The sequence below is a fragment of the Parastagonospora nodorum genome (genome assembly GCF_000146915.1).
Source record: "Parastagonospora nodorum SN15 chromosome Unknown scaffold_1, whole genome shotgun sequence".
Lineage (NCBI taxonomy): Eukaryota > Fungi > Ascomycota > Dothideomycetes > Pleosporales > Phaeosphaeriaceae > Parastagonospora > Parastagonospora nodorum.
The window spans coordinates 1,964,998-1,985,715 of NW_001884549.1; the positions used below are offsets into that span (position 1 = coordinate 1,964,998).

The 20,718-nt window shown below is 52.4% G+C and overlaps 11 protein-coding genes across 11 annotated transcripts; 4 read left to right on the top strand and 7 right to left on the bottom strand.

The window, feature by feature from the left end:
• Positions 1–123: 123 nt before the first annotated feature.
• Positions 124–436, bottom strand: SNOG_00885 (hypothetical protein; the record flags this gene model as incomplete). Its single annotated transcript, XM_001791500.1, has 2 exons — positions 124–252; positions 290–436. The coding sequence occupies 2 exons, from the start codon at positions 434–436 to the stop codon at positions 124–126; spliced, it is 276 nt and encodes a 91-aa protein (XP_001791552.1).
• SNOG_00886 (hypothetical protein) lies at positions 435–1,993 on the top strand (the record flags this gene model as incomplete). The annotated part of the gene is made up of 2 exons (XM_001791501.1): positions 435–941; positions 995–1,993. The coding sequence occupies 2 exons, from the start codon at positions 435–437 to the stop codon at positions 1,991–1,993; spliced, it is 1,506 nt and encodes a 501-aa protein (XP_001791553.1).
• A 1,165-nt stretch (positions 1,994–3,158) lies between these two features.
• Positions 3,159–3,950, bottom strand: SNOG_00887 (hypothetical protein; the record flags this gene model as incomplete). The annotated part of the gene is made up of 3 exons (XM_001791502.1): positions 3,159–3,276; positions 3,306–3,416; positions 3,469–3,950. 3 exons carry the CDS (start codon positions 3,948–3,950, stop codon positions 3,159–3,161), a joined length of 711 nt encoding a protein of 236 aa, XP_001791554.1.
• Positions 3,951–6,188: 2,238 nt separating this feature from the next.
• Positions 6,189–7,065, bottom strand: SNOG_00888 (hypothetical protein; the record flags this gene model as incomplete). Its single annotated transcript, XM_001791503.1, has 3 exons — positions 6,189–6,325; positions 6,349–6,899; positions 6,959–7,065. 3 exons carry the CDS (start codon positions 7,063–7,065, stop codon positions 6,189–6,191), a joined length of 795 nt encoding a protein of 264 aa, XP_001791555.1.
• A 511-nt stretch (positions 7,066–7,576) lies between these two features.
• SNOG_00889 (hypothetical protein) lies at positions 7,577–8,563 on the bottom strand (the record flags this gene model as incomplete). Its single annotated transcript, XM_001791504.1, has 4 exons — positions 7,577–7,763; positions 7,814–8,046; positions 8,098–8,436; positions 8,488–8,563. The coding sequence occupies 4 exons, from the start codon at positions 8,561–8,563 to the stop codon at positions 7,719–7,721; spliced, it is 693 nt and encodes a 230-aa protein (XP_001791556.1). The 3' UTR covers positions 7,577–7,718.
• An 855-nt stretch (positions 8,564–9,418) lies between these two features.
• SNOG_00890 (hypothetical protein) lies at positions 9,419–10,326 on the bottom strand (the record flags this gene model as incomplete). Its single annotated transcript, XM_001791505.1, has 3 exons — positions 9,419–9,569; positions 9,611–9,886; positions 9,941–10,326. The coding sequence occupies 3 exons, from the start codon at positions 10,324–10,326 to the stop codon at positions 9,419–9,421; spliced, it is 813 nt and encodes a 270-aa protein (XP_001791557.1).
• Positions 10,327–10,741: 415 nt separating this feature from the next.
• On the bottom strand, positions 10,742–12,218 carry SNOG_00891 (hypothetical protein; the record flags this gene model as incomplete). Its single annotated transcript, XM_001791506.1, has 3 exons — positions 10,742–11,968; positions 12,026–12,073; positions 12,126–12,218. The coding sequence occupies 3 exons, from the start codon at positions 12,216–12,218 to the stop codon at positions 10,742–10,744; spliced, it is 1,368 nt and encodes a 455-aa protein (XP_001791558.1).
• A 4,216-nt stretch (positions 12,219–16,434) lies between these two features.
• SNOG_00892 (hypothetical protein) lies at positions 16,435–17,533 on the top strand (the record flags this gene model as incomplete). The annotated part of the gene is made up of 2 exons (XM_001791507.1): positions 16,435–17,094; positions 17,180–17,533. 2 exons carry the CDS (start codon positions 16,435–16,437, stop codon positions 17,531–17,533), a joined length of 1,014 nt encoding a protein of 337 aa, XP_001791559.1.
• A 386-nt stretch (positions 17,534–17,919) lies between these two features.
• SNOG_00893 (hypothetical protein) lies at positions 17,920–18,934 on the top strand (the record flags this gene model as incomplete). The annotated part of the gene is made up of 4 exons (XM_001791508.1): positions 17,920–18,097; positions 18,168–18,369; positions 18,669–18,820; positions 18,855–18,934. The coding sequence occupies 4 exons, from the start codon at positions 17,920–17,922 to the stop codon at positions 18,932–18,934; spliced, it is 612 nt and encodes a 203-aa protein (XP_001791560.1).
• A 72-nt stretch (positions 18,935–19,006) lies between these two features.
• SNOG_00894 (hypothetical protein) lies at positions 19,007–19,794 on the top strand (the record flags this gene model as incomplete). Its single annotated transcript, XM_001791509.1, has 2 exons — positions 19,007–19,442; positions 19,682–19,794. The coding sequence occupies 2 exons, from the start codon at positions 19,007–19,009 to the stop codon at positions 19,792–19,794; spliced, it is 549 nt and encodes a 182-aa protein (XP_001791561.1).
• Positions 19,795–19,806: 12 nt separating this feature from the next.
• Positions 19,807–19,976, bottom strand: SNOG_00895 (hypothetical protein; the record flags this gene model as incomplete). Its single annotated transcript, XM_001791510.1, has 2 exons — positions 19,807–19,864; positions 19,891–19,976. 2 exons carry the CDS (start codon positions 19,974–19,976, stop codon positions 19,807–19,809), a joined length of 144 nt encoding a protein of 47 aa, XP_001791562.1.
• Positions 19,977–20,718: the final 742 nt, after the last annotated feature.

Consider the following 20,718-nt stretch of genomic DNA (forward strand, 5'->3'; position numbering starts at 1 on the left):
CCGCTCCTTTTTTCCCACCACCACCGCCAACCACGCGTTCCGCAGCTTCTAGCGTCAAGGCCGACATGGGGCACACTTGCATTTCATAATCATGCAAAGAAGTTGAAGACTTGTCTGCCATTCTTACAATTGCTTGGTCGCCCACCCGCCGCTACCTCCCACTGCCACTCCTCCGCCTCCCCTCAGGCCCGTCTTGGCCCCGACAACCAACCGCCGCTGCACATCGCCGCCCTCGCTATACTTGGGAACAGACTGTCCTTTTAGGCCCTTTTAGGCGCACAAAACTCACTGCGCCATCGGCATCCATGTCGCCGCCGTCCTTTGCCATCCACGCTTGAATACAGAGAGACGCGCCCAACGACCTCGAGTCGCGCGTGTCCCATCCTCCCGCCACGGTGCCTCGGCCTACTGCGCGCCGGGATACGCTTTCGGACATGCTGATGAAGAAGATGTGGGTTGTCGAAGAGCGCAAGGACAAGACGGTTTACCGCCGCCGCTGCCCTGGTGCTTCAGACATCCTGACCTTCTTCTTTGTGTCGACATGCGCCCTGCTATTTCTCCTAATATGCTCCATACTCTATGGCACCCGGACGGAGAACCCGCATCTCCCTGGCATGGTCCAAGGGGTTCTACCGGCTGGCAGGTGTCTCTGCCAGTTCAGCTCCAATTTCCAGTGCGATACATGTTTGGACTGCGCATCAAACCAGGCGCTTCTGGCCGAAAACGCCACCGACGCCGATCCTTGGACTTTCACCTATAAGAGAGACAGAAACAACTATGGTCTGGATGAGGAGCAGTGTCAGAGTGCATTCCCTGGGCAGTATGAGGACATTGAGCGCGCCGTCAAGCTGCGCGACCGATGGGGCAAGGTCACGGAGGAGGACCTCTCAAGTTTTGACCTTACCAAGGGCATGGTTCGCGGCATGATCTATGATCGAGAGGTACGTTGCGCCGGATATTTGTGGTGAAGTGCTCGAGCTGAACGGAAGAACAGCTGTACATCCTTGAGACATACCTCGTCGACAACGTCAACCGACAGAAAGCTATCGCATCCCTCAGCGCCATGTACCGATCTGTCCGCTCCGCGCCCGCGACCACAGAAATCCCGAATATCGAGTTCGTCTTCTCCGTTGAAGATCTGCCCGCGCAGCCAACCAAGCCAATGTGGTCGCTCGCTCGTCGTGTACAGGACCATCATCTCTGGCTGATACCCGACTTTGGATTCTGGAGCTGGGACATGCCCTCGCTCGGCACGCTCGATGAGGTGGCGATTGAAGCAGTCGAGCGCGAGAGTGTGGAGCCATGGGATCAGAAACAGGAGAAGCTTGTCTGGCGCGGCAAGATCACATTTGCGCCGAAACTGCGGAGAGCATTGCTCGACGCCGCAAAGGGCAAGCCGTGGAGCGACGTTGGGCAGCTCAAGTGGACGGACCCCAACTTTAAGGAACAATTCCTTGGCCCGGTAGATCAGTGCAACTACATGTTCATTGCACATGCTGAGGGTATGACTGACGACACGGAGCTTCCGCCTTCAAGGCCTCAGAAGCAAGCGACCATGATCAAAACTGACGATCCTGCAGGCCGCTCCTACTCCGGCTCTCTCAAGTACCGCCAACTCTGCCGCTCCGTTATCGTCTCACACAAGCTCCAGTGGATACAGCACTACCACTACCTCTTTCGCAACAACGGCTCAAATCAGAACTTCGTCGAGGTCGAGCGCGACTTCTCCGACCTGGTGCCCGCGATGGAGGATCTACTCGATCACCCCGAGAAGGCGAAACGCATAGCAGACAACAGCGTCGCTGTATTTAGGGAACGCTACCTCACGCAAGCGGCCGAGTCGTGTTACTGGAGACATCTCATTAAGAGGTGGAAAGACGTCCTAGGCTTCGAGCCAATGCTGTACAAAGCTGGGGGTTCGGAAAGCAGCAAAGACGGCAAGAGGGTCAAGAAAGACCAAAAGAGGGGGGTACGATACGAAACGTTCATGTGAGTGCACAGATTCTATTTCTCAGAGGATGTAAAGGGGGGCAACGACTGACACAAACACAGATTATACGAGCCAAAGGTGCAGTACGAATGGCCCAAATCAGCAGGCTGAACCACTATATCCTCGAAAGGGCCCCCATCCCCGTCAACGGCCATACACACATGAAGCCGCGCTTTGAACATTTTTTTTTCGATACAATGACCACATACACATGCATCTCTCGGGGCATAATTGGATAAATTCTGTCTATTGCAACAAAGGCCGTGTTTTTGACGGACGCATCTGGGGGAAAGGATAACTTGAAAGCGTTTATACCCAAAGACCATGTAGCGTGTCTTTTTAGTCTTCTCTGTTTCGTTTCTTGCATATTCGTCCGGATTGCGATGGCTGGCTACTTCTTTGCACATGGTGTTACAGCTCTTCTTCTTCCTCTTCTTCAGAGGATATGTGCGATACAAAGGTCTTGTTTTTACACATCAAGGGTGGCGTCTTTACGAGTCGATTTCTTGCACTTTTGTTGATGCTGGCATGTTACGTGTGTGTGTATATATAGACAGAAACCTTTTTAGCATAATAGAGCGTGTGGGCTCGATGGGGCGGATCTTGGGTCTGCTGCAGTAGGAAATGAAGAAATTACAAACATAAATTGAGCAAGTGTGTCTGGTCTAGGTGCTTACTGCGGTTAATAGTCCGTATGATGTATTCTTGCCTAGTGATGCTTTTGGGACCATGTGTGATGAGGTGCTACATCGACAAGAATTGATACAATGATGATTTGACATGATTTGACATTATGGGAATATGAATATGTATCTACACTAAGAGAAAGAGTTTGAGGGTATCGTAAAGGGACTTTTTTTTTAGTCCACTAGGCTTTTCCAAATCCATGCTGAGCATAAACTTCACCACAGAAAAATGTAATTTCGATGGTCATTGGCGCAGCGCTGACGTCCTCGACCATCGGACCCAGCTCTCGCCATCCGGAAAGCCGGGAGCCGATCAAAACATAGAAAAGCGGCTGTATGTCCAGGCACGTGGACGGGCTAGGTGTGTGGTGGTGCCAATGTTCGGCGTGTTTGCTTTTCATGCTCTTTCAATTGCGTCATTCAGCCACCAATACAAGTGCTTGCGCCCGTGAAGATCAGGTCGTGACATCTAACGCCGCAGACTATGATGGCGGCTGGATGGTGATGGTGGCGGTAAGCTCGTGGATGAGTCCATTGGTGAAGCGTCGTTGAAGCCGGGCCAGTCTGACAAAGTGTGAGGGGCTTGCAGAAGCGGCCGATCTGCTGTTGTCATAGCAGCTGATCCTCACGACAGGAGTGTGGACGGAGCATCCCTGCTTGACTCTTCTTGGGTCGTCTCGTACTTGGCCATGAGAGTCTTCTCCGAACCATCTAGTTTGATGGCACCTTGTGAGAAGAATCTATGAATAATGTGAGCCATGGTGTGTGATGTCGTTGAGAAGAAATACACACCTTGACCAAACATACTCGGCAAGCAAATAGACAGCGACCAAAGCCATCAGCGCTGCCACGACGTAGCTGACGAAGTGACACTCAGGTTCCATGCCCCTATGACTGCCTAAATGCTTGACCTCTTCGTCGAATCCACAAACAATCTTATTCCTTCTTTGCATCAAATCCTCCTCCTGAACCGGCATGACTTCCGCTTCACTGATGGCGTCCAATATGCTGTCCGGTAGTGGCCGACGGATAGACAGGATGTTGGAGATGGTGTGCTGACTGGCAAACTGGATCTCAAGCTCGTAGTCCTCTGCCAGGGAATTCGCAGTATGCCAGTCCATTCTTTGCGACTCCATGTACGTGCAAGGTGTAGGTTTGGCATCCGTCGAGAAGGAAAGGCAGCGACATTGGATATCCTCGAGGCGATGATCCATTGGAGCGGCTAGTGTAGTCGAAGCACCGAGAAGTGCAAGAAGGATGTTTGAAGGCTGCATGGCGAGCGAGTTGTGAGAATGCGCAACGTTTTTTGGATGTTCGTATGGTGAAGGTGGGATGGACCGAGAGACAGAGAGGTGGAGAGCAGAAAACGGAAGGGCTGAATGTTGCGATATAACAATTCGGGATTCTGCAAACAGTATTAAGTCTTGATGCGCCTGGGCAAGGGTAGGCCTAGACCATGAATTAGCGTGACGGTTACCTCGTATAGTGTCTGGGGGACTGACATGCACGATGTAAGCACTGGTTCTCCAATGGGAAAGATGCCGTGGTTCCACAAACCCGAAGGAAGTGGCCTCCGAAATATAGCAGCTGGAAGAGGTGATCGGCTTCAACGCGGGGTGGCTGAAGTGCTCAAATCTGCCTTGACGGGCAATTGCTTCGGTGAATGATTTACCACAGGGAAAGGCACAGCCACTGTATACGACTGACGACTGGCGCCGAATGACTGGAAACGGACCGTTTCAGTATACGCCCAAATCGCGCTCGGTTAGGCCCGTGGCCCATCGCGAGTCCCAGATGTGATTGGCTGAATGTACGCTCTGGCAGGGCCACCAACACCATCCAGAAAAGCTTGATGCACGGTCTAGGTGAGCTATTTGCATCCAACTTCTGCACGTTGTTTAAGCATACGACGAGATTCGCCACGTGCATCTGCTATGGCTTGCGCCTGAAAAGCCACGATACTGGACGGGCAGGTCGCTCCAAACCCAAGGCTTGATGATGCTTGTGGGTGTTTGCCAAAGCCCTGTTTCGCATGCGGGAGATGCGCAATTTGCCCATGCTGGGATGCGTATGCTAACACAAATGTGTAAACTCTGAGAATGGCTGCGCATACGCGCTGTCGGTCCTTTTGTTGTTTGATTGACAAGAATTTGAACTTGGTAAGACGTGTGTCGAGCGGCGCAGGTGGCAGGTTCCAACATACCCGGCACGGTCTTTCGGTGATTGAACTGTCCACCCCCAGGTTACATATATATCTTGTCAAGATCCATGTGTGAGAGCTGCGAGACGCGCAATCGACTTCCGTCCCATCCGAAATGGCTACGCAAGATGTCGCACTGTTGGTTGGGACAGCAAAAGATCATCAAATTGCAAACGTTGGCCGCAGACGGCGTCACCCAACCGTTGAAGGACCTTGAAGGAACGCTTGCGGAGAACTTCTGCTCCACAACCAACACCGACATGCTCTTAAGGCCTCCCTAGGCGAACGTTAGGCCAACCGCAAATCCTGCTTTTCATCGCACAGGATTCCTCTTCGTCATTCAGCAGAAAATCTGTGCTTCTAAAAGTAGGACGGTTTCTATTTCATCCGAATGAATTTCGGGTCACGTGTCTACCTAGCGATGGTCGGGTGCACATTCCTGTTTAGGATGAAAGATACATAACGGCCGTATGGGCCGTCCCGACGCGAATTAGATTGTGATTGTCACAAGAAGACTATGCTCACCTCCTCTCGGTGCGAGTCCGTGCATCCACTCTTTATTGTCAGAGATTAGGCCTCAGAACGCACCAAGGCCCTCTTCCTACAGACTGTGCCTCTCGTCACAGTAGCGTAGGTATATATGGCAGGATTTTGCAGGCAAAGTAAGCCTGGCTTTATTCTCTTACATCTGACAAATTGGCCCTGAGACAATTAACTTTGTTCCACCACCATGCAAACCTTATGGTTGGGCTTCGTCGACAATATTAGCATGACGCGCCACTGGTGCCGTTTGAGTTCTTGACGAGATGTTACACGGGTTGCAAGATGATGGAGAATATACGGAATGTGATCAAGGGCTTGCATCCGATGTTCGAGATGTTGAACTTTTTAGAGTCGCTAGGACTTGACTTTAGTATACGCTGCACATCTTCGATATGATAATACTCGCATGCTACGTTTTGAGAACTGGAAATATACTGTCATCCCATCAAAAGCGATGGTGGAGGTATGTCTGTGGACATAATAAATGATCCAGGTTTATGATGCTACTTCTTATCCACCAAAGGCTATGGGCAACGCTTGCAAGCATACTGCGGAATCGTGTCACTTCAGGACGCTTGGAAGTATTTCAACTATGAGGTCTAGGAACAGTAGAAGGAGCAGTAAGGATACCAACCATAAGAATTGCTACCATCCACTCCATCCACTCGTGGAATAACTTCATACTGAAGTATTAACAGCACCATACCATCCCCATCCTCACTCCCTGAACCCAACCCCAACATGAATATCCCACCTATAATACGCCCCACTATCCATATCTCTTACGGCCGCCCTCTTCCTCTCCTCCACCTCCTGCGCACTCCAATACCCGTCCCCATCCACCTTGCTCAAATTCCCCAACCCACCAAACACCGCCCCAATCCCAATCTCCGTGAAATCGCGCCTCTGCTCAGATAACCGATCCGTACTAATCACATCGACCTCGACATCCCTAAGTCCGGCGCTGCGAAACAACTCGTCGAAATCTGGAAACGAAAAGCCAAAGCGCTTCTTGAGCGTGCTGTTGAGTTGGTTCTGACCCGCTGTGAGCGCATGGCCCGCCGACGACGTTCCACTTGCGCCGCGAAAACCGCGCTTGATCAGAAAGTTACCGTCCGTCCAGGTGATGCAGCCGCCGGGCTTGAGCAGCGTGATGATGTTGGTAAGAGTGTCGAGCCAGATTTGAAAGGGGCCCATGGACACGGTAATCAGGCGCACGTTCACGAGGTCGTATGTGCCTTGGAGGTCTGACGGAATGGGCTTTTTGAAGTCGAGGAAGTGGAGAGAGACGTTGGATGGGAGCGATTCGGCTGGGAGGTATTGCTCCGAGGAAATGTCGTAGCCGTGGAAGGTGTAGGTTGATGGTAGGACGGAGGCGATGTCTTGAAGCCAGACGCCAGTGCCGGTTGCAACGTCAGCGATTCGAGCATTTTGCGGGAGTTTTGGGGCGATTGATGGGTGGAGTGAGTAGCCGATGGCTCTATGGTGTAATGTCAGTTGCGGATGTGAGCTTCCGACCAGTATCTGAGGCTGATTTACTTTGTCCAGATGCCGTGTTGCTTCACGAGACGTTTTTGTTCTTCAGATGCGCGGCCGAGCCAATATGGCTCATCATGATCACCATTGGCAGTGCTGCTGGTCGACATGGTGCTGCAACCGATGGTATGGACGTAAAGCTGTTAGTAGATGAACGGGTCAACTAGACGTCGAGATCTGACAACAATTGTCAATTTAGGAACAATTTATTGGTCTACCCCACATTTTCCGATGCTACTTATCCAGTTCAAGCAAGGACTCGGATGACGCTTTCCAACGGCATCACGGCCAGAACGGTCGCTAGAGCGTTGTCCGCGCCAATTGCTCGCACGCGGATGTCACCCCGGAATCTTGCGAGCACGTCTTTAACATGTCTAAGATCTTTGTATCTGTACACATACATAGTGATTGGCTTTATGCAAAACCGTGCACCAGATAACTGCAGCAAATTCACAATGCGGAGATACCCCGCACCCCAAGATGGAGAGGGCGGACGCGAAAAGTGGCATAACCTCGACTTACGAAGTTTGTTCGAGACTAGAGAGTTCAGAAAAGGCTGTTGCTAAAGAAATAGCATTGATGTAATGCATCACTCGCACACATTGGTGACACAAGATAACTGATTGTGCAGCCAGGCCATGAAATTTCAAGAGAATCCCAGCTATCTTCGCGTCTCTACAATTCAACAAAATCTAATAACGACCACGATCGCGACTCGATGGAAAATATATGCATGCCTATCCTGAGGCTCTCTCTCACACATCTAGCCAGTCCACGGAGCCGGACCGGGTGGAGTGTATGATCGCGCCTACTCCAGTGTCAGCATAATGAACGCGATTGGGGATCAACACAGCTTACATTGTAGATGTTAACCTTGATACCTGGGTCATTGGCTGAGTAGGCGCCAGGGAAGGATACAAGAGGTGAAGGAGTTCCACTGCCTCCCCCAGTTACGCTGATCTGGGCACAGGAGATGTAGAACTGGGCTCCCCCAGCGTTGCTCGCCTGGTGCAGGGCGATGTGCTCGATCCTCAAAAGGTAGTCGCCTGATGGCAAGTTCTTCGGGATATTGGCAGTAATGCTACCCTTGTCTTCTCTTTGTTAGCATTTTGTTGTGTCAACAATGATCGTTAAATACATACTGAGACTTGCCCAGCTCAATTGATTGTTCGCAACCGTAGCTGGCTCAGCGTATGTCTTGAACCACACGGTGCCAGTGCCATCCCAAGTTGCAGCTGTCTGACCAGACGGCACCTTAGCCATATAAAACTGGATCGGACCCAGATGGAAAATGTTCGGCGATGCGGTGAACGTAACGCTACCACCTGCAGCAACCGTCTGGATCTGGGGAGCGGTCTGGCCTGATCTTGTGTAGCATCGGATCTGATCCGAAGTAACGTCACTGAGCCCGGCGTTCGATTGGAAGTTCACAGTCTGTCGGACGGTCGACCATGTTCCGCTACCAGTGGAAGGGAAAGTGTCTAAAGATGTGAGTAATTTGTTTGAAGATGATTATTGCCAAGAGCACGTACAGTGACGAGGCTGCAACGCTGCTGCGTTCACTGCTTCCGCCGCAAAAGCGAAGCTGATGGCCGTGGTGAACTTCATAATGGTTGGTGAACGTCTGGAAGCTCAGTGTATTGCTCGAACGTGCAAAATTGTCGAGTCGCCATAGCTTGTTATATACAAAGCGATTCATGTCACACTCGAGTTTGATCGAAAAAGGCTTACTTGTGTCGTGATAGATTGAAGAGTTTACACGGTGGTAATTGCGCGTTCCCGATTTGGTAGTCTGATATTGCGAAACAATCTACATGCCGGGACCTGGATCACGCGGAGCCCCGCGACTCGGCAGTAGCCCACTGCCGGCCTTTGAGGCTGATCAAAATGCAGAGCTTCTCAATTGTTGGCACATGTTTGTTGTGCAAAGTTTCTAGTTTTTTGATAACTTCGCTGGCTGGCAGACGCTGAGAAGAGACAGCTTGTCACCGAATAACGAATCCAAGCTCGTGAAGGCTTCGCAGCATCTTCCTATGTCTGGTCCAGTGCATTTCCTTCCTAAAGTTCTGCTCCAAGTCCATGAGGATAACAAGGTGTGCATCGATAGACGAGACGCATATTGACTGCATCATAGGCGATGAAGTAGATGTCGTGGATATCACCGAACTTCCAGAGCGCTTCGTGAGCTTCGAGGTATAGCCATATCACGTTTGCGCTTGGGTTGAACTACAAAGCTTGTTTGTTTTGCGGCAGTAACGAATTTTGGCTATATGTCACTCGGCATCGTGGCACGCAAGGGCGTTCCAAGAAAATCTCCGCCTTCAACCAGTCCAGGACAGGTATCATGCGCGCGTGCTCCTGGCATACTTGGTGCAGTGCCCATGCGGGCTTATTCGAGCTTGTCGCCTGCGCTGTCTCTGCAGTGCTGCCCGACTTCGATACGACTGTCACGCGCAAGCGCGATCAAGTCATCTCGACGGTGTCCATGGCGTGATGAAAATGGATCATATCGTCCAGACATTCAGTCGAGTGCGTGAGCAAGCACTGTTGTACATCTGCATGTGCTGGAGCTGCGAGCGATATGGCAGAGTAGGGCGCCTCGTTGGCGGTGTCGCTAAGAGAGTTCGAGGATAGCAGTCAACTGCTTGGTCTCACGTCTTCATCTCCGTCTCCAGCTCTTTGATCTCTTTGCTGAGTCCTTGCACATCGTCCTGTGCCATCACTTGTGCGCTGACCTCTAGGTCTTGTATGACGTTCTCCAAGCCCCGTACCAGCGCCTCAATTTCTGTGCGTTGCGCGGTCACGGTCGAAAGAAGTTCTGTATTCGATGCCTGCGTCTTGGAGAGCTTGGTGTTCATCTCAGCGGCTTGTTGCTCGAGGAATGGCATGAGATGGGCAAGGTGGATCTCCGAGGGAGTCAGAGTATGTGGCCTAGAATGGTTGTAAGCACTTTCATGCCGTAGCCCTCAGTGTAGCAGTACTCACGGCACAGGCGTTTCTACAGCACCACCGTTTGCGCTGAGCTCAGCGCGCTTCTTCCTCAACTTTGCATCTTCAATGCACTGGTCCAGCAAGTTCAACAGCTTGACCACGTTCCTACGCTCCATGATGTCCTCGAAGTTGGTCTTCCAAGTGCGGTCCAGTTGATCGACAATCTGACCGCGCAAGTTGTCTAGCACCTCGGGACTGTATTGCGCAGCCGTGGGGAAACATGATGCAAAGTTCTTGTATGAGCATTTGTCCAGTGTCGCTTTGGAGGCTTGGTTGAAGACATTGATGAGACCTTGCGCGCGTGGGCCTGGCGCATCTGCAATGGGTGGGGCAGGCGTGGGAGATGGCGAGCGCGAGTTGGGCTCCGTAGCGGCGGGCATGGTGGGATATGAATGCTAGCGAATGCGCGACAGTAGGAAGCCTGCAGCTGCGGAGGATCTGCTCGCGTGGGCAGTGACATGAGCATCGCATCTTCGCTGTGTTTACTCGAAAACGCGCTAAATCTTGCACGTGCTAGCGCGCTCTCACTTCACCCCGCAGCCTGACCTCAGCAACGGCTACGTCTTCAGTCGCACTGCTAGACTAACTAAAAACTATACACAGTATTGCTGTGTCCACGATCACGTCTCAGTTTGTGCAGGTACAATAATGCGCCATGAAACCGTCGCTTGGCATGACTTCGTTACTTTTTCAATTTTATTTCATAGCAAAATCTCAATTACTACCTACCAAAGAATGACAGTGCAAGAAGGCCCTATCCAACAATACAGAGTTATGCTGTCACCTACAATACACTTACTGGGGTCGTCGAAACCTCGTACCCAGTCCGTTGCCGCGAGGTGCCAACGGAACACCACTGCCAGTACACTCTTTGTGTTGCAAGACGACATTCTCCTTCAATTGCGGCGCCTGAAACCCTTGATCAGGACAACTTTTGCTCGGCGTCGCAACATGGCTAATTTGTAAAGGTCTGCGAGGCGAGTGATATCGAGAAGGTCCCCGCTCGACGCACACATTCGGGCTGAGCGGGCTCAATTGTACGCCGCCCTCTTCGAGAAGCTCACTTCCGTTTACCCACTTCTTCGCCTCTGCAGTATCTCGGTGGGATTCTGCTGAGGTACCGACAACCTGTCTTGGAGGCGTCGTATACGTCTGGTTGAGGTAGTCGAGCTTGAGAGGCTTGCAGACATCCGATGTGTCGCGTATGGGACGGCGTTCGAAGAATGCTGTAGCAACTCTCTTTTCGTGAAGCTCAGTTAGGGATGATGCGTCGCCATCGTACACGAACGGGTCTTTTGTAAACAGTGCTGGCTCTCCATTGTTGCCAGTTAGTGCCTCGTCGGGGACAGACACGTCCGTATCCTGGCATGAATATGCATTAGATGCCGGATGCAGTCCCTCATCGGTGCCCTCCTGAGCATTTTTCATTTTGTGGTCGCGCAGCTCGAGAAGCCAGGTGCGTATTCGCTCATCTGTTGCAATAGTCAAGCTGCACCTTCGAGACCGCGTTGTCACGATATACCCCGAATCATCCGACCAGGATCCCGACGAGCGCTCAAATGGGCACAGTAGACTCGCATGTGGCGCTCCAGCTGATGACACAGGCAAAGATGGCTTGTTTGGCAGACATAGGGACTCAGGACGGTACGTGGACGATGCGTGCGTGATGGCTTGGTGTGCTGCACCGCTTCTGTTGGGCGACCTAACTGGCGAAAGGGCTGCCTTTCGGGAGATGTTGGGTAGCTGTGGGTACAGCAGCATAGCTACATTGCTCTGCTCTTCATGGCGATGATGCCCGGCATCCTCGAACATCTGCCGCATACGGGTTGCGTAGCCTGCACGAGCTGGTGATTGCAGCAATCTTGAACCATAATTAGAGCGTCGTATGCGTATATTTGCAGCTCTAGCAGGCGACTCTGGCCCTGGTAAGATCAAGCCTGTTGTGACATATGACTTCCCGCGTTCGGGAGTTTGCAGGTTGATACCACCATCCCAGAGGAAGTTACAGCCCTCCAACTGTTTCTGTCGTTTGGTCGAGCTGGCTCGGAGACAATCTTTGGTTGAGTGTCACAGGCGTACAAGGTCGGGTATGCGCAGTTTCTTCCGAACCGTGAAGTCGGGTTGAGTCTGTGCAAGGTGTTTCTCAGTGCGATGTTTTAGACGAGTATGTATGACATACCTTCGTGGCATCTGATAGGTAAGTTGGCTCGGGACACTGTGGTCGAAGTGTGACTACGCGGAATGGCAGTGACCTAGACACAGAACTGAGCATGATTGCAAAGGCAAGACTTAGTGCATGTCAACAGACTGATCCGGAGTACGCCATGTGTCGCTATTGGTACGAAACGGTGACCGATTGATAGAACTGGCGAGCGGGTACCGACAACTTTCAAGATTGATCCAGAATAGACTAGCGATGTTGTCTCTCTAGCAGCCAAATAGCGGCACGCGCACGAAAGAAGCGACTTTCGATGTCTCGTCATGCAGCGTCGATCGCGTCGTTGCGCCTTCTCGCCAAGCACGATGTTGGTTGTAGCACAACCCTGAGGCGACCCTACAATGCAGGTAAGAGTCTCAGTCACACGTGTGCGAGGTAACATCAATCAGTTGTAAGCTGGGTTTCCGGTTCCTGGAAGACTGTTGGACAGTTGTGTCTTGGTTGCAGCCGACTCGGCATCTCGAAACCACAACAAGAAGTGCCAACGAACTGGAGGAGACAAGGCGCCAGCGCACACGTTGATGGTAATCGACATACGTGCACAATCCTCATTGCTCTCCAAAAATGCAGCGCGGAAAGGGATGCCGATGACGTCAAGAGAATGGGTGTCAAAGGGATGGTGTTGCAATCCGCTTCTTAGACGCAAAACCGCGGTCCCTTGGATGAGGTGAATTGCGTCAGAACATTGTGAATCTAGTGCACATTCTAGCGGAACCGTATCGTGGATGTCAGCAGTCCATCGTTTCAGGCAAATTGTCCAAGTATAGAAGCAGACCTGATGACTGCAACGACACCCCGGCGGCGGAAGATTTGGGCTTCGGGGCCAGGCAGGATCCAGGCTACGTAGCTAATCGAAGGCCTGTGGCCAAAAAGTACCTACTGGTCCGCCAATACGTTGGGATGAACGGGAGAGGCTGTATCCCGAAGATACATCTGGATTGTCGATCACTAGTCAAAGCCGCCTCACGTTGATTACAGGTACCGTGGCGCAACCAACGGCTTTGCACTGTTGATCGTCCCACCGCGACGGTTGGTACCTTAATCTCACCTTTCATTCTCATCCCGTCCCGCAATCTCTTCTCTTCCGCTGCCCCCGATCGTAATTCTCCATAATACCACCGCCATGTGAATGCCCAGGTGGCAGGAATGGCAACGTTCACGTGTTACTGTCGACATGCAGTGGCTGCCGTATTGTCTCGACCAAAGAAGGCGTTGTGCATGCAGGCACACAATGGAGGCGTCTCAGAAAGGTTCTTTTGCCGACTCGCGTGCCAGGGTCGTGCTTCAAACAGACGCATTCGATTCTTCCTGACTGCGCTGCGCTGCGCTGTGCAGCGCAGGTCAGCGACGAGTTGCTGACAAGAAAAAATAGTCCTCAAGGCGGACTTGGGGCCAGATTCATATTGCATCCAAGTCGGTCGCTCTGCGCGACAATCGGAATGCTCGTCGGCGTCTCTCCTCACCTCGTGTTAACACGGGAGTATGTGCGTTAGTCGTCTGTCGCACCATACCGTATCCAATAGCTCGTACCAATAAGAGGCCCCTGAGATGGTCGCCTTTACAGTGGCCGCTGGGTGGCGTCCTCGCTTGCTGCACTCAATGTTCCTGTCCGTGCATCTGACTGACCAGCGCCCTGGCGTGTTCCACAATGAGCCCTGGCCGCCTCCTCAACTTTGCCATTGAGACATTGTATCACTGTGTTTGCGTATTCCCTCCGCACCCTCGCCTTCTTGGACGGCTCCTGGTAGCCAAGTGTATTTTCGCGAGCTTGACGCTCTTCTGGCTGGCCGTCGGCTCCGCAGTCTTCCATCTTCCACCAGTCGCTCCTTTACCTTCCATTCTCTCTCGCTGCACGGCTAGCCCTTCCACAAACGGGCTCGAAGAACATCACAAAAAAACCAACATTGCTCCTCTCGTCGTCCTCCCGAAGGTGCTACTACTTGACTGTCATTCATTCATTGAGCCATTTTCTCACACAGACGAGGTTTTAGTTGTGGCCAGGCAACGCTTATCATGTACGTCCGTTGCTCTCCTCTGAAACCCGAAACTGGACAGTCGGCCGTTGGTGCTGTGACGAACAACGTTACACATCTCTGATTCTTCGCATCCTCCGTCCACACTCGTGGGCAGGACATGGCCAGATGATGTGTCTTTCGTTCCGCTTGACCTATAGGATGCACTGCATAAGTGCCTGGCATTGCTGTGTTCCACCCCATTGCAAAGCCCTTACTGTCTTGAGCGGTTCATGCGAGGGAAAAGACTGACTTATGGCGACAGAAATCTATCGTCTTAACCAACGAGGCCTTTGCCCCGCTTCAGCCGCGTCAAACCTCTTGGACTGTTCTTCGCTGAGACATCAGCGCGGGGGCCAGTACGAAGCAAGGAGCCACTACAGTCCGCAAGCTGTCTAATCCTGTCGTTCGTTCTCCTGGCTGTGCCTAACGTGCGCTCCAATCTACACGCTCACATTGTCTCTGAATTAGGTACGGGATAGTGTTGGGATCCATTCTTTGATCTGCGATTTTGCTTGAAGTGTCTCAAGGCTTCACACTTTCGTTCTCCGCATATACTTGCACGGCCAAATCATAGTATCTCACCAGTCCTACAACGAACCATCTGATTGATGCTGGATATCATCTCATTCGACAACATCCTGGAGATCCTTCAAAAACTCACGAGACAACGAATCGCGCGACATTCTTCGCTTTAGACCTGTGTCGGTCTTAGACACAACAGTCGTCGCCATTGATTCTGCGATTCAATGAGTTACGATCCAAGAGGGCGGCCTGGTGGCGCGCCAGGAAGTAGGGACGACGTAGATGCGAAGAAAGGCTCCGTCAGGGCTGCGCGACAACGACTGCAAGCCGAGCAGATGCGAACCCAACTACCAGACACATCCAAAGATCATAGGACTTCCCCAGAGGCCAAACCCAACTTGTATCGCAAAACAAGCAGTCGTCGTCCAGCGCAAGTGGGAAAGCTCTAAAAGTCTCTCCACCACCGCAATGGCCTTTACCAAACGATGAAGCCATGGTGTCTGGCTTTAGTCCCATAATACCGCCTCGTTCTCCAAAGAGACTACAGTCGCCACGGCATAACGATCGACCACTTTCTGACGAATTTCCTATTCAACAAGTGTCCCCAACTTATGCTCAACAGTCGTCCGCAGAATACCTGCAGCCACCTTCACCAAAATATCGCCAGCCCTCACCAACAGAGGAAATGCTCTCGCCATCCACCCACCGATCTTCTCGCCCACTTACAACCTCATCAATGGCCTCCGAGGCCTCTTCCCTTGGCTCGATTCCGGATTTCCCTGTACCACAACCTCCCATGCCGTCCATACAACAAAATCAACAAGCTCGTCGCATGCCTAGCCTAGGTCCACCGCCCTCGTCGCGAAGAGGACCATCGTCATATTATACACAAATGTCATATGTGTCGCCAATAGCCGAAGAGTCAGACACGCGATCCGATTTGATGCGATCACGCCATGGTTCTTATGCCTCTAGTAATGTATTCCCATCTCATCGTGACTCTTACTATGAGAACGAAGATCTCTACTCAGATGACGATTCGACAATAACAAGCGAACGCGGCACAATCTCACCAGCGGAACCGGATGATCGACGAAGCCTTGTGCAGCAATCGCCTGCGTTGCTTCGACAGGCTAGTATGGGCAGACGGACAAAGCCATCCCTGATGACCATCAAGTCGGTAGATAACCTAGGAAAAGGTAAGCCCGAGGGTAGCAAGAATGGTGCGGGGATGATGGGGCTTGGAGGTGCCGCGTCAGCAGGACAGGGTTTAAGCTCGATAGGTATGCGCAACGTGGGCGCGTCCTCCTCTTCGTCATCACTCAGGAACATGCAACTTGCTGGCGCATATGGCGACTTGCCAGAAGAACTCACCCCAGGAAGAAACGCGTCCTAACGAACTTTGGCAGAGCGCGCTGGTATGCGAAGACCACCGAAACTCGACATGGATGCGGTACGAGATGCGGAGGCGCGTGGGAGCCTGACAAGTCTTCCCGAACTTATAAGAAGAGCGACTCGACTCGCAGCAAATCTCGACCGTGGGAAAACAGCAAGCCGATTAGGTCTAGACTTTTGGGAAGCTGGAGCACCAGACGGGAGAGATGTTCGGCAATCCGGTTTATCTGATATGCTCGCTGCGTTTCCCTCACCCCGGACAAGACACTCCGGGCAGTCGCGCATCCAAGTGGCCATCAGCACGTGGTGATTCTCGCGCGGGTAGGACTGATTCAGCCATGAGCAAGGAGAAGCCCAAGCGACGTCGCAGGTGCTGCGGTATGCCAGTCTGGACATTCGTGACGCTGCTGATTGTATTGCTGTTCATCATTGCTGCGGCTGTGGTGATTCCAGTGGTGCTCATTGTGATTCCAAACATGAACAAGGGCAACAACAGCGCTGCTCAGGGAGATCAGAACGGTAACGGCGGTGGCAGTAATGGCGGCAATGGAAATGGCAATGGAAACGGCAATGGCAACGGCAACAGTGTTACAAGCAACTCGCCACCCCGACCAGCACCAACACTAGCACCAGGAGACAATCAGTGCGACGGTGTAATAACTTGCCAGAACGGGGGCATATCAATCCTGAACCCCGACCGCTCATGTAACTGCGTCTGCATCAATGGCTTCACTGGTAGCACATGTACGAACAATGATGCCACTGGATGCACCACGACCACGATCCCGGGAACTGCCAACAATGCTACCATGGGGACAGCGATCTCTCGCCTTCTTGATAGCACTGTGTCGGAGACCAACATACCGCTGAACTCCACTCGGGTGCTTTCGCTCTTCTCGGAGCTATCTCTCAGCTGCGCAGCGCAAAACGCACTCATCACATTCAACGGTCTTGCATCTCGATCCGAGAAACGAGCGCTCCACTCCATCAACTTAATGGCACATTCTAGAACCTTCGCGTTCATTACCAAATCTTCATCACCCACATCCAGCTCGGGTTCCTGAGCAGAAAGTGAAGAGACAGGCTATCGGCGCGCCCGGATCACCAGGACCAGCGGTCACGAAAGCTGCAGAACCTAGTGCAACCCCAACACAGCCAGTTTCCAGCAATGTGGAGGCTCTTGATTTTGCCCGTACAGGGGTGCTATTTGCCATGCAAGAAACCGGGGAGCTAGACGTCGCCGCAAAAGCACAGGAAAGCATTCAAAACTTCCTTACGAGCAACCGCAACGGCAACGGCGGCAACAATAATGGTGGTAACAACAACAATGGCGGCAACAGCAATCTCAACATAGGGCCATTTAGGATGGATCTTGTCCAACTCACCATCACCTTGAACAACGGCACCGTCATCCGCGCTTCATCATCTCCGTCATAGATTTACTATTAGCGTCATTGTCTTTGCATAAGCATACGCAACTTCCCCTGTATTTTTTTGTTTAGCACAGCGATACCCTGTTGGACCGCATAGAGCGTTCATCACCACCAATTTCCTTCTCCAAATCAATGTACCATATGCCCGGCGAGCCAGATGAACCATCAGACCGGCGCCCTTTTCCTATCTCATTTCATTTTCGCATCTGTAACCCCCTATATCTGTCTTGACGACGGCTTGGCACAAGTTCTAGGCTGGATCTAATGTTTATAACCAGGTGCACAATACCCATGTATGTTGAACGAGACAACGGTCTCCAGCTGGCTAGGAAAGAGACGTAAATTAAGAACACATATAAGAAAGAATCATTCCACTGTTATTTGCACCCAATGCCCGTACAGAAGTCGAAGTGCATGAGCAAAGCGCGAAGTATACGCATCATCATCTCACCATCATCCGCTCCCTCATTTATTGGCGCATCGGCGACATTGACTCCCGTGTTCCCTTTGGTCATTCGAAATAGTCCAAGGGCCGCCTGTCTTGCCCGCGGAAGTTCCGAAGTTCGAAGTGTACATACCATCATCTCACCATCCTCTGCTCCACCATATGCGAGCACGCCGGCTACATCGATTCCCAGTATCCCCTTTGTTCAATTGGAACAGCCTAAGGCCGCCTAGATTACTCGTCGAGTTTCGATGTTCGGTGTTCGGCGTCCACGTCGTTGTCGCTCGTCCAACCCTGATTGACCACCAACCACCAGCCACCACATTTGACCATCTCTCCTTCACCTTTTGGAAGTTGACCACCACTCCCACCTACATCTCTCGCAATAGAATCTCGTAGAAACTCCGGCACGGCTCTCGGCGCCCGCCCTTTAGCGCCCACAGGTTAGTGTTTTATTCTCGCTGCAGCCGCAACCTCTGAAAATACCACCACACTCAACTGCTCGACTCAACCCGCTTAACAGCAAATTGAATCTTGAGCCACCCTCCTCTCTGAGTGCCCCATACCCCCCTTCCCTCCTCTACCTCACTTCTTTCCTCCTACCTCTCTCTTCCTCTTCTCCCTCCCTCTCTGGTCTGAACAGCAAGCTCCTGTTGACCACCCCCACACTTCACCACTATGCTGTGGTGGTAAGCTGTTGGGGCCATTGGCTTCCCTTCTGGGTTGTTCAACGGCCTCCTTCCGCTTCGCCTGGCTCGGTGATCTCGCTCGAGAAGCTCATGGTCATCACGGAGATCGCACAGCTTGTCGCCCCTCCACCAACGACCGTCACCGTCACCGTCGGCAGTAAGTAGCTTTCCCTTCTTGTGACATCGCCAAGTTACCCCGACCACCGCCTATGGTTTGGTGGTCATATACAATTATGCTTTCATGCGCTTTGGTCAAGAACCATTTAGCTAACTTTCATCCCCATAGTCCCTGATTGATCCACACGGCCCCCAAGCAAGGCAATTCTTCGTTTCTGGTCACATCATGACCACGTTGGCACCCCTCGCCAACGGCCTGCACTACGCAGTCAGGAGAAGCGTTGAGCCGCTTGGCCTCCACTTGAAAGCTGGTATCGCCCATGACGTTCGCAAAGTCATGGGCTTTACCAAGCTGAACATCAAGATGCGCCATCAATTCGTCGGCTACATTCCAACCATGGATCTCTTCAAGCCCGATACCCACGGCTTCGACCTTCGCGAGATGGGCTTTTTCCTTGCTCCATTCAACTCCAGGCTCGACGACAAGTTCGGTCACAGCGTCAGCGACACTCGCACAGCGACCCCTGGCGACTACAAGTACCGCGAGCTCGAGGACTACTGTCTCGCTGGCCGCGTTGTCGAGTGGCACGAGGACGCGGGTTGGAGGCAGCAGCACCAGGCGCAACTGGCGCATCCATGGTTCGCAGGCGGTGCTAGCTATGGTACGAGGCACTAGAAAGCCACAGTCTACACTTTTTTGAAGACCAAACAACTCGTCAGTCACCTACTAATCTGGATGGCCGCCACCATCTTCACCACCTAACACCCATCAAAGCTAGGCCTCCTACCCCCCTTCTCGAATCCTCTCCCCACCCTTCCCCAGTTCTCCCCCCTTTCCCCAGTCTTACCATTTACCGCTCACCCTCGTTGTCCTCTAACAATCCAGGCACGTCGACTTCAGCATGGGAGGAGCAGCAGTCCCTTCTTGGGTGTGAATGGGGCATAGCCCTATACACCGGCGGGGAGCGCTCCTGCTTCTCCTACATTCTCGCATCTCGATACCAGCGGCTGTGAGGCAGCCGTGACCTAGTCACGTGAGGCGCTCGTCTCCTTGTCCTTCGGGGCTTGGTTTCCAGGTGTCCGTCTGTCCTCCTCATCATACCTGCATACGTGTTTCCCGGGCCGCTCAGTGGCCGTGTCATTAGACACCTGGCGAAAGTCAGGCAGAGGGGCGGTGCGATAGGGTTGGTGGCCATGACGCGCAGCGAGAGACGTTAGTCTCTTGCGCCAGCAAGATTGAGAGTCCCGATCCTCACGGGTCATAGTGGCTCCTTTCGAGGGCGGTTAGCGCATGGTGGGTATCGAATCGGGTTTGTATGTGCTGTTGGAGTTGTGTTTGGTGCGTTAGGTAGGTAGAGGGTGCAGCGGTAGATGGGCGGATTGGGGCGAGTGGTGGAGAGCTGACGGAAGGTCACGGCGAGGGCTAGAGAAGGTAGGTCGTGATGGCTAGGCTACGGTGGTTGGTTTGTGTAGTGAGCATGGTGTGCTGGCCGTCTAGGCTCGCAGGACTGGCTTGGGACGTGGTCTTCTGCGAAGAGGCTGGTTTTCTGGATGCATGGTGTTTGGAGTTTGGAGTTTACGGAAGATACCCATTTGGTTTGCTGGCACGTCTTGGAGCACGGTCATCATAAATTACGGTCTGGAAGATGAGGTAGACCGGATAATGAGACTGTACGATTGGCGCCATTGACATGCCCACACATGCACTGTGATCTTTGCCAGCTGTGACATTGTGAAACTCTAACTTTGAGATGTGAGCTGAACACGCGAGCTGAAAAGATGGTGTTTCCTTACGAGCTGAACGGAAAGGACATGGAAGCTGCAAGCGAGACGCGACTGCCCCTCCACCCCACCTCAAAGTCGTGTCCTGTTTACTCAAGCTCCGGCACGACCACAACAACAGCGGCACCACATCTCGGCCTCGTACGTCCCCTCACA